The sequence below is a fragment of the Myotis nattereri genome, assembly GCF_964212035.1.
Source record: "Myotis nattereri genome assembly, chromosome: 16".
NCBI lineage: Eukaryota > Metazoa > Chordata > Mammalia > Chiroptera > Vespertilionidae > Myotis > Myotis nattereri.
Genome location: NC_138091.1, coordinates 44820078 through 44831696, shown reverse-complemented (window position 1 = coordinate 44831696; position 11619 = coordinate 44820078). Strand labels below are relative to the sequence as shown.

The window sequence follows — 11619 nt, the reverse complement described above, 5'->3', positions numbered from 1 at the left end:
GCCTTGATTGCGGGCACGTGCCCAGTGGGGAGTGTGCAGGAGGCAGCTGATCGATGTTTCTAACTCTCTATCCCTCTCCTTTCCTCTCTGTAAAAAAATCAATAAAATATATATATTTTTAAAAAAAGATGCAGTATGGCTCCAGCAGTAAAGGTCTCTGGGAGATGTTGAACTCTTTGCGACTGTTTAACTCCCTGTAACCTCATGCTTGGCTGACTACCCCAAAAACTGGAATGCTGCCCCAAGTTGAACATCAGCCCCCGGGAAGACGGTTAATGAATGTATAGAATGTCATAACTGCCTGATGTTATCTTTAACTTTCCTTTTAATTAGTGATTCATTGTTCTCTGGGGAGGGCCACACAACTACCCGCTATCTGGGTTTCCTATAACCCCGCTATGAACCCCCTTTAAAAGGGACCCTGTCCTGGGGCAGGGGGGTGTGGATTCTTCCTGGCCCGCACGCCACCCCTGGAAGTAGCTGCTTTGCCCTTGTATGTAAGTGTCTCTTATTAAAGCTCTTATGAACTTGGATAAGGCTATGGGGCAGTTCTTCAGAAGCGATCCTGAATTTAGACTTTTTGGGCTTAACACCCAGTTTCGCCTGGTATCTGGGACTTCCTGCCCTGATGAGCTTCTGTACCCGGCCTAGCTTTCCTGCTCTGCTCACGTCTGTCTAACTGCCTACTATCCCACTCGGTTAGCCAGTCAGCAAACATTTCCTGAGGACCGACTTTGCCAGGCACTGTCCTGGATGCTGAGGATACAGCCATAAGCAAGAATTGGTTCGTACCCACTGTCTTCTGGGGTAGGTAAGCCAGACACTGGGTGATACAACACAGGGAGGGAGGGAGGGCTGTGCAGAGGAGGGTCCGGTAGCCGGTCCTCTCCCCTGACCAGGCTGAAATGGATGCAATTAACACATGTCAGGTGCTGAGTCAGTGTGCCTGCGCCGTGCTTGCTGTTTTACATTCCTTTCCCATTTAATCCTCAAAGTAACCCTAGGAGGTCGGTACTGGGATTACCCCTGTTTGACAAAGTGAAAGTGGAAGCGCAGAGTGACACTAAAGAGACGCCCACAAGACCAGGGAGCCAGCCCCTCAGGACGGCAGCAACGTAAGGGAATCTTAGGAAGCCACCCCAGATGCTAAACCCCTGCCCCTGCCCTCTCCTGTGCACATCGTGGTGGGTGTCTGCTGGTTCCCCGGGAACTGTGGGGAGGGGTAGCCTTCTGGATTGTCTGGGAAGACCAGCTCTACCCATTTTACAGATCAGGAGACTGAGCTCGAGATGAAGTGACCTTCTCAGGGACCTATTCCCAGAGAGTCTTGCTAGGTCCCTCTGGGTCTCAGTGACTCACCAGGCCCCACAGTGTTGTGCGGGGCGGGAGCGGGCGGGAGCCCCTTGGAAACAGACCTGCTCCGGTCCCATCAGCCTCAGGACCTGGAGCGGCATCTCTCCCACCGGCCCGGTGGCCACTCGGGGGCGGTCACCGTGTCAAGGACTCCCCACCCCCACCATCACCGCTGCCCCAAAGTCCCTCCCGGAGCCGCAGCCTTAGCGAAGCTCGGGTTCAATCGCCGAGCGGAGATGCCAGAATTAGACCCAAAGGGCCTGGGGGTAGGGCTCGGCGGGGCGGGCCGGGCCGGGGCGGAGCGCGGGGCGGAGGAGGCTCTGGCGCCAGCGGCGTCCCAGGCTGGGTCGGGACCGCGCTCGCCAGCCTCGCCGCGCGCCTCGGCCCCATGGACGCCCTGTGCGGCTCCGGGGAGTTCGGCTCCAAGTTCTGGGTAAGGAGGTGTCTCGGGTCCGAGCGCGCGCCCCGGCAGGCCTCCGAGACCGCACTGGGGAGGGGGCCGAGCGGCGCCGGGGAGGGTGCCGACCGCCCCGCTCAGAGCCGGTCCCTCGGGGCGCCCGGGACGTGCCCTGCCCTGCCCTCCCCCGCCGCGTGGAGGAGCTGGGACCGCGGCGCTCGGCTCCTGGGGCGCAGTGGGTGGCGTTCGGAATCGGAAGGTGCCCCCACTTGCCGCCTCGCCTGGGGCTGGCCGCAGGGTGCAGGCTGAGGGCCCCGTCCCAGGGCGGGGGAGCTCTCCTACACCTGCCCCTGGCCCAGGGCATCCAGGGTTGTTGTTCAACCAGGTATTGGGGAGGTTGACTCCACTGGACTCTGCCCTTCTTGTAAGGGGTTCCTGCCACCTTCCTTTCTGGGGGCAAGAGCAGCTGGAGAGCAGGCGGCCCTCACTGCCCTGGGCTGGGGAGGGAGAGGCAGGCCCTTACAGGTTCCAGAATCACCTGGGCCAGCGGCCGCCTACAGATGGGAAAGGGAGGCCCGGCCAGAGGAAGGGACTTGCCTAAGTCACCTCGCTAGAGGAGCGCAGAGCCGGACTAGAAAAGCCGGCCTTTTGTGGGTACACCGAACCCCTTTCTAAGCCGTCAGGGTGCTTTCCAGCGCTGACTCCAGGCCCCAGGAGCTCGGGTGCATTCCCTGTCAGCCCCGAGCTTTCCTGCAGCTGCCGGCCCACGGAGGGCAGCCCTGGGAGGCACGTGGTGCTGTGTCTCCATTGTACAGATGGGCTCAGATTTAAGGGGCTTGTGTGTGGTCGCCCAGGCAATGCCCAGCATAGGCTGGTCCCAAATCCGGGGCCTCTGGACCTGTGTTTCTAAACCCTTTCCCATTTCAAGTATTTGGACATATATGCCTCGTGTGTGTGTGTGTGTGTGTGTGTGTGCGCGCCCAGTGTGTGTTACCATGGGTGTGTATTTGTGTATGAGTTACCTGGGTGTGTGTTACCTGGGTGTGTGTGTGTGTGTGTGTGTGTGTGCGCATAAGTGTGTCTATACAGGCAGGAACCCCACTATGGGCTGTGTGTGGAATGGGCTGTGGGGTTACATGGATTTTTGAAACTTGGGGCAATGGAGCACCTGTAAAAAAAAAAGAAAAAAGGAAAAAGTATCTTTGGAGAATCTCTCTTTCTCTCTGGGTCACTGAAGGGTTAACCGGAGATGATGTGACTTTTCTGGAGCTGCCCTTGTTGCCCACCCCCCGCACATGAGCACCGGCTGTCACTCAGCCTGGACCGGGCACTCCTCACCAGAGTCTGATGGTTGCCCCTTTGGCTCATGAGTACCCGGTTGACCCTTGAACAGCGCAGTGGTCAGGCGTGCTGACCACCCTTGCAGCTGAAATGTGTGCATAACTTAAGGCGGCCTTCCGAATGCAGCACATGAATTCCCAACCACGAGCTAACCCTTAAACAACGTGGGTTTGAACTGCGCCTTTCCATTGAACTGAGTGGATCAATGGGAAATAGTCTGTATCTGAGGGGACCCAGGAAGTTCAAAACCCGCGTTATTCAAGGGCAAACTGTATGTCCTTTCTCTGCCCACCTGAGCCTGGCTGGGGTGGCTGTGGCCTGGCCATGACGTCTGGGTGACCAAGTAGAGGGCTTGCAAATCAAGGGGGCAGATGGTGTCCGCGCCTCAAGTGCAAGGACCCCCCCGTTCCTGGGTGGACAGTGACCCTGAGAGCTTAGGGCTGTGCGGAGACAAGCTTTGAGGAACTTGGAGCTGGGATACTCAGGATTCTCTTCCTATTCCAGGCTTAGAGATCCTTTTACTCTACCCTTCCCTGATATTGGAGGAGAACTCAAGAATCAGAGCGTGGGGGCTTGGAGCAGCTAGCCCAGCCTCTCATTGTAGAGCTGGGGAAGCTGGGTGCCAGGGAGGGAACGGACTTGTCAGGGTCACACAGCACTCAATTGCAGGGTGCTGGACTGGGGAGCGGCACCCCTGGGATGTGGTCTCCACTTTGCCATTGCCTGTCTGTGCCCCTTTGGGCTTCTGGGCCTCCTTGTCCCTGAACTTCTTGTGGCTCGTGAGCCGTGTGTATCTGCTCTGAGGACCTCAGGGTTCATGGGAGTCACCACATCTATATTAGGTCTGAGGGATGTCATCTACGTGGGGTGTCTGCTCGGATACCTCAAAGGACAAGGTCAAGGGAAGTGACTCTTCCTCACCGCAGTCTCTATACACCCTCCACCTCCCAGTGATCTTCTTGGCTCCTGAAAGCTGTCCCCAGCTGCACCCAGTGTGGCTGGTGACGGAGGGCGGGGCAGGGAGAAATCAGGAAGGTTCCCAGCTCATCCTCCGAAGGTTTGCACAACTGAGACAAGGGAGGGTCTGAGGCCAGGGGAGGCTGGAGCTACAGCCTCCGCTCTGGCTCGGTTACCCAAAAGGCCTGGGACCCTGGGCTACTCGTTCGTGGTGCACTAATTTGCATTTCGTATTATGCAGGTACATCTGCACCTGAATCTTTTCTCTTAGGGGCTTGGGGGTGAGCTACCTTATGGGAAGTGGTTCAGGGCACCCAGGAAGTTCCTGAGACAGGAGTGGAAGTGTGGGGGCGAGCGTAGGTGGGCCTGGTTCAGGCCCCTCTGAGCCACTGGTTTCTCTACCAAGTCTTTTCATAGCCCCACAGCCTGTTTTCCCACCCGGGAAATTTCGAAATAACCCATCTCCTAACCACCTGAGAAGATTCTTGTGGCGATCAAATGAGATAGGGAATGTGAAATGACGCTGAGAACGAAAAAACTCTCTGTGGATGGCAAGTCATGGCATTCCTGGGAAGAAGAGTGATGAGAAAGAGAAATGAAGTTAGAAGGGAGTGTTAGAGCTGGCAAGACCTACAAGAAAGGGGCTGGCAGGGTCCTTGGGCCAGGGACTCCCTTTTCAGCTGTTTGCTGGGGATGTGGGGGCTAAATCTGGTGTATGTGTGTTCCCCCACGTCCTGCGTGGTTTAGGGTTCAGGATCTGGAAGAGGAGCCGCACACAAATGAAAGAGAAGAGACAAGAGATGATTTGGAAATATTGGGGGGCCAGGCGGGCAAGTCCAACTCAAGGGGAAGGACCTCCACTGGTGCCCAGGCTTCGCCAACCTTTTATTCAACTTTGGTTAAACCTAAAACCCTTCGTCAGGCAGGTAATTGCAGTTATAGACAGGCTATCATAAAGGTCAGTAAATATTAGAAGGATTTACTCTGAGACTATTTGGTTAGGAAGTAGCTTGAGCCCCCATTGTCAGGACTAGACAGTCGGTGCATGACTCAGGCCCTGCCGTGGGTTCAAGGATCACCAGCCTTCAGGGATCCTTGTTTGCACTTCTCTGCTAGTGAAGACGATGGGCAGCCTCCTGCATAAATCCATCCATTTCAGCCCCAGATGAATCTGAGGGGAGCAGACTCAAGGGGACCCCTACCTGTGCGCCCACACACCATGTACTGGGTGGATGGTTTATCTCTTTTTTTAAACCTCTCTCTCATCTCTACCTACTCTGGGGCAGATTACCAACATCTCTGAGTGTGCCTTGGGTATTCATATAGAAAAAAATTCTAAAAGAGTAAATTACGACCAAATTGCTCAAGGCTCATAAAGACAGAGATGCCGACAGAATGAAGGAGGTGGGGATGTTCCTTGGCTGCACCCTCCTGCCCCCTTGGCTGCACCCTCCTGCCCCCTTGGCTGCACCCTCCTGCCCCCTTGGCTGCACCCTCCTGTCCCCTTGGCTGCACCCTCCTGCCCCCTGGCTGCACCCTCCTGTCCCCTTGGCTGCACCCTCCTGCCCCCTGGCTGCACCCTCCTGCCCCCTGCCTGGAGGACTGCTCTCTGTTCTGAGCAGCAGCCGGGGGGTGAAGACCGTGCATGGAGAAGGGCCGTGCTCTTTACCCTCAGGAGGTCTTGACCTGTTTGCAGAATCAGCCTCGATCTGATGGCCCAGGGAGCCCCGGGGAGGCTGATGACGGCTGCGCAATCTGAAGGTCCTGGCCGTCAGAGCTGTCCAAAGATGGCGATGTTTGCCTGACAAGCAGTGAGCTCCCCCGTCACTGGGGGCATGCAAGCCCATGATGAGTGACCACTTGTGGGGATGGCAGAGAGAAGATTCAAGTCAAAGAAGGAGCTGGGGTCTCACCCTGAAATTCCGACTAGAGAGAGGGAAGACGTGGCCAATGAGAGGTTGGCTGGTCCTTCCCCTGAGACGGCCAGACCTCTCTTTCCCTGGCGCTCTCCCCACTTCAGGCCTGGAGTTTGCCTAGTAGCAGCTCTTGGTAGAGGCCTCTGGGTCTCTCACTGGTCAGGGGCCGGCACGTTCACTGTCCCCTTGACTGTTTACCCACCCCCGGGAGTGGCAAAGCCCTAGTTCCTCAGAGGCTCAGCTGCCTGTCTCCTCTGTTCCAGCTAGTCCCAGCTGTCACTCACTAGTGGTGTGACTTTGGGTGAATCGCTCACGGTCTCTGGGCTCCAGCTGAATTTACATCGTAGGTGGACTCTGGGGCCCCCTTCAGGTCTAGTTGCCCAGTGCCGGTTCTGGGAGCCTGAGCCTCAGGCTTGGGGAAGGGAGAAGGTGGCCAGGCCACGATTCGGGCTTTCAGGCTCCCGGGTATCCCTGTCTTCCCAGGCTTCTCCTCCTGGGTTGCTTCCTCGCCCGCCTGCGTAGGCGGCTGCCGGAACTTATGAGTAATGGGCGAGACTGATTCCAATGTACTTTGACTCTCAAATAAAGACAGTGGCATGCGAAGCTGTGGGAAACTGGCATTGGCAGGGCCCCTAAGGTCGGCAGGTGGGCACCAAAGCTCCTCCCTCAGGAACCGGTCTCCCCGGATTCCAGGGCCCCTAGAATCTCCTGCCTCCATCCCAGCTGGGGACGGTGAAGCTGGGGTTGGGTGGCTTTAAATTCTGGGTTCCTGGCTGCTGGTGGGAGGATTTGGTCCCTGTGGCCCCAGGCTGGCTGCTTCCCAACCTGCTGCTCCCTCACTTGGGGAAGGAAATGAGTCAGGGAAGTAGCATTTGGGAGGGAACTTTGCCAAGGCCGTCTCCTGGCCCCCAGACAGAGAAATGCTCTCGGGGCACCAGGCCAGCCCCCAGGGAGGGGGGTCCCGGCGGAGACTGGCACTGACCCACCTGGGAGGCAGGAGCCTGGGCTCTGTCCACCCCACCCTGGTGGGACTGTCCCGGGCCGCAGGTGGAGCCGGATCCCGGTGGAGGGTTGAGACTTGCGTGCACCACTGCTGGGTGGCTGGGCCTCTCCCCTCCCCCACCTGGGGCTAGTTCTCGCCAGGGGCGGTGCTGGGGGAGAGGGATAATTGAGGCTTAACCTTCCATTGGCTTTCTCCTCCTAACTGGATATTCAGGTTTCCAGTGCACCGGCTCCCAGGACCCAGCTAGTCTGTTACTTCCATGCAGCCCCTTCCCCTCCGTTCTGTAAGCAAGGAGGTGCTTGGGGTGGGGGTGGGGGGTGGCTGCAGGGCTGAAAGCAGATTTTTCATGTTTCAGGTCATCTGGACATGTGTCCTATCCCTGAGGCGGGGTGTCATGCTGGAGTCCTACAGGGTACAGAGGAAGGACCCTAGAACCCGGGGTTCAGGGTGGGGACTCTGGAGCTAGACTGCCCGGGTTCCTGCCCCGGTGTCAGCCCATGGGAGCTGGGCCCGTCACTTGCCAGCCGAGGGTCTCAGTGTCGTGAACATGAAATGATGATCCTGGAACACAGTGATGCTCCAATGACCGAAGTTGCTGTGGGCCGGCACATTTCAGAAGTGGCCAGGCCAGCCGGGCCTGTGAGCCATAGAGCGCACCCCGTCCCCGCCCCCCGCCCCCAGCCCCCACCACCACCATCACCCCGCACAGCAGGCTTTGCCCCCCACCCAGGCCCTTCCAGAGGCAGCTGTTTTAGCCCCAGGAGGTCACTGAATGTGAATGGGGATCAGAGCCCTTTCTGCACCTCCATTTCTGCTGAGATACATGAACTTGTCGGCTGATCCCTTCTCCCACTTCTCCCCACCCCACAGGATTAAGGAAGTAATTACTCTTCTGATGATAGAGGCTGTCAACAAGTCTGGGGTGGCGGTGGGGGCTGGGAAGTCCCTGACAGAGTGTGGCCAGCTGGCTCAAAGGGCTCTAGGGTCCTCAGTCCCACCTGCCCCCGGCTGGCGTCTACAGGGATTTCAGCCTCAGTGCCCAGGCAGGGGCCCTTGTAAGGTCCATCAGCTGTTCAATCGCATTATTAAGGAAGCTGTTGTTGCTGTGGGAACTGTGTGGGTGACAGCTGTGGAGTGAGTGAGGGAGATAAGGTCAAAGAGGCGGGAGAGCCCTGGCTGGGGTGCTCAGTGGTTAGAGTGTTGGCCCGTGAGCCGAAGGTTCTCAGATTTGATTCCCGGTCAAGGGCATGTACCTGGGTTGCAGGTTCGATTCCCAGCCCTGGTTGTGGCATGTGTAGGAGACAACCAATCAATGTGTCTCTCTCACATTGATGTTTCTCTCTCTCTCTCTTTCCCCCAGTTCCTCCCCCCTCCCATTCTCTCTAAAAATCAATGAAAAAAATATCCTCAGGGCAGGGTTAACAGAACAACAACAACAGCCCTAGTCGGTTTGGCTCAGTGGATAGAGTGTCCGCCTGTGGACTGAAGGGTCCCAGGTTTGATTCCAGTCAAGGGCAGGCTCGATCCCCAGTAGGGGGCGTGCAGGAGGCAACTGGAAAAGACTGCTGGGCAAGTGGCAGGGGTGGGAGCAGGAGCCCTGAGGGGGGGCTATGGCGGTGGGGGAGTGGGCGGAGAGAGTCAGTAGGATTCTGGATATATCAAGGAGACCCAGATGAAGTTGCCTTTTTATAGATAAGAACCTTCTGACTACAGCACTCTCAACTCACTCACCCTGACCATTTGAAGGCAGTGATCAGGATTTGCTGGAGGGTTGAATGTGGGGTGTGACAGAAAGAGAAGAATTAAGGATGATGACTCCAAGGATCTGGCCTGGAGAAGGGAAAGGTTACCCTCCGTCGAGGTGGGCCGGCTGGAGAGGAGGGGCTGGGCGGGAGTTCAGTTCTGGACTTGCGGCCTGGCCCCCCAGAGGATGTGTTCCTAGGCACAGGGGGCGTGGCCTGGGAGAAGCCCCAGTTTGGCATCAGAAGGCTGGGTGTCCTTGCACCTGTTACCAGAGCAGGGGAAGCCCTGCTTATGTCTTTCGCAGCCAGTTAATGACCACATAAGTGCCACTGAAACATAAGGGACCTTTACCTGACTGCCAAGGCCAGGCAGGGAACACATCCCATCGGCGTCCTAGCTCTGAGGACAGAGGCCTGGATGGGCACCCGCTTGTTGTAAATGTTTCCCGCCACGTCCCGCGTGGTTCAGGGTTCAGGATCTGGAAGTGGAGCCGCACACCGATGAGAAAGAAAAGACAGGAGATCATTTGGGAATATTGGGGGGCCAGGCGGGTAAGTCCAACTCAAGAGGAAGGACTTCCACTGGTGCCCAGCCATAGCCCTTAGGCAGGCAATTTCCAGTAACAGGCAGACTAGCCCTTCAGCAAATGGGGAAGTTGCTTCAGCTACCATTATCTGGGCTAAGGATGGGTGCACCGCCCTGACCTTTGCAAGGGCTTCAAGGATCGCCAGCCTTCTGGGTTCCTTGTCCACACCTCTCTGCTAGTGAAGACAATAGGCATTTTCCCACACCCCTGCCTTCTGGAGGGGACTCTGCCCAGCTGAGACATGCTTATCTGAAAGCAGGGAGCCCAGGCCCGAACTCCCGGAGGGTCACAGCAGCCACTGAGTCCTCACGCCCCCAAGATCTCGTGATGGCTGTCACAATGCAGGCTGTCTGTGCAATCGAAACCAAGTCCCACTGCCTCTTGCTCCATCGCCTGCTTCCCTACGCGTGGCCCTGTTTGAGTCAAGCGACTCTGCTGTGCTCTGCTGTGGGGAGCTGCCCAGGGCTGTCATCACTCCCGTTATGACTCACACGGGGAGACTGCTGTTCAGGGAGATGAAGGAGCTCGCCCATGGCTCCCTCGTCCAAAAGTGGCAACCCTCACGGGTCCTCCGCATCAGGTTCTGGCTCTTCCTGTGGTCACACCCCGCCTGCCTCAAAGAGCCGTGCCGCTGGCTTGCAGGGATTTCCTGCCATGCCCTTGAACTCGGGTTCCCTTGTCAATCAATGTGTAGGCCATTTCTGGGCGCCTCCTGCGTAGCTGGCCCTGTGCTGGAAGTTGGAGGATGTGGGCCAGGAAATAGGGCCTCGTGTCTGTCCTCAAGGGCTCACGTTTCTATAGGAGAGAGGATGTGTTCCTAGGCACAGGGGGCGTGGCCTGGGAGAAACCCCAGTTTGGCATCAGAAGGCTGGGTGTCCTTGCACCTGTTACCAGAGCAGGGGAAGCCCTGCTTATGTCTTTTGTGAGCTGGGCCTAATACTGTTCCTCCCCTCTACTTCCGGAAGTTGTTCTGAATCAACCAGCCAGTTAATGACCACATAAGTGCCACTGGAACATAAGGGACCTTTACCTGGCTGCCAAGGCCAGGCAGGATGAAGCAAAGAAAAGCCCCTCTGGAGGCTGGGGAGCCCCAGGAAGGCTTCCTGTAAGGAGGTGAGGCTCAGACTGGACCCAGAGAGATGGGACATGCACTGCAGGCTGGGAGACCTAACAGTCTGAGTTAGGGGTGGCCTTGGACAGGCTCCCGGAGGGCATCTAAGTGGATGGGCTTAATGGGCTCGCTGAGATGACGGTAGAATGGATACATACGTGGGTCCATTCACACAACAGACCACTAGGCAGTAATGGGGACGGGGTGTCCTTACACCCAACCCCAAGGTCACACCACTCGAAAGAGGTACAGCCAGTTGTAGTGAACTTTGCAATGAACAACACATCCATGGTCCAAAAGTGTAAACTTTGAATATTTATTTAACAAAAGTTCTGTGATGTTTCTACACTGGAAGGATGAGGACGCTCCAAGGCAGTGATGGCGAACCTATGACATGCGTGTCAGAGGTGACATGCGAACTCATTTTTTTGGTTGATTTTTCTTTCTTAAATGGCATTTAAATATATAAAATAAATATCAAAATTATAAGTCTTTGTTTTACTATGGTTGCAAATATCTAAAAATGCCTATATGTGACACAGCACCAGAGTTAAGTTAGGGTTTTTCAAAATGCTGACACTCCGAGCTCAAAAGGTTCGCCATCACTGGACTAGGCCATAAGAGAGGCACAGCCTCACCTTCCAAAGCAAAAGCAAATAGGAATTATCAAATCATTGTAAATCAGATAATAATAATAAAAGCAAATTGCTTAGACTATGGAAGTAGGTGCCAGAAGAAAGCCCGTTCCTTTACCCCTGGGAAAGGAATTCAAAGGGAGGTGATGAGGCAAGGCACCATTTTCGTTTTCACAGTTTGACTCTTTAAATTATGTGCATGTATAACTTTGACAACAATAAAAATGATAATTATGTCGATTTTCAATTAGAAGGTGGGGGTTAACAGTTGTTAACAGTTGTCTCTAGGTAGATGAACTGTGGGTGGTGTTTTATTATTTACTTTTGTTTGTCGTATTGTTTTTTCTTTGTGCGTATGGTTTTTTTTTTTTTAAAAATTGTTTATATTTTCTGGGCTTTCTGTAAAGAACATCTAATTCGTTGCCAGAAAGGAAAAAAAAGATTAGTTGACTGATGGGCTTGGAGAAGATAATCCCAGTAAAATATGTGTTTGCATGTATTCGTCCATCTCTTCCCAAAAAAGTTCTTAGGTAGAGTTAGAGTCAAAGACAAGAGCGGGGTCTTGTCTGGACTCACT

General features: G+C 55.6%; 1 protein-coding gene across 3 annotated transcripts in view; it reads left to right on the top strand.

Moving 5' to 3' along the window:
• Window positions 1-1703: 1703 nt before the first annotated feature.
• The window catches only part of ABCC3 (ATP binding cassette subfamily C member 3), a gene marked incomplete at its 5' end in the record, with an annotated part of 43405 nt that continues 33489 nt past the window's right edge, over window positions 1704-11619 (top strand). For 2 of the 3 annotated variants that reach the window (XM_081110553.1, XM_081110552.1), the window contains one exon: window positions 1742-1786. In XM_081110553.1, the coding sequence (XP_080966679.1) occupies window positions 1742-1786 (45 nt within the window). Of the gene's footprint in view, window positions 1787-11619 lie in introns of all 3 variants that reach the window. The other variant, XM_081110554.1, reaches the window with a different exon arrangement.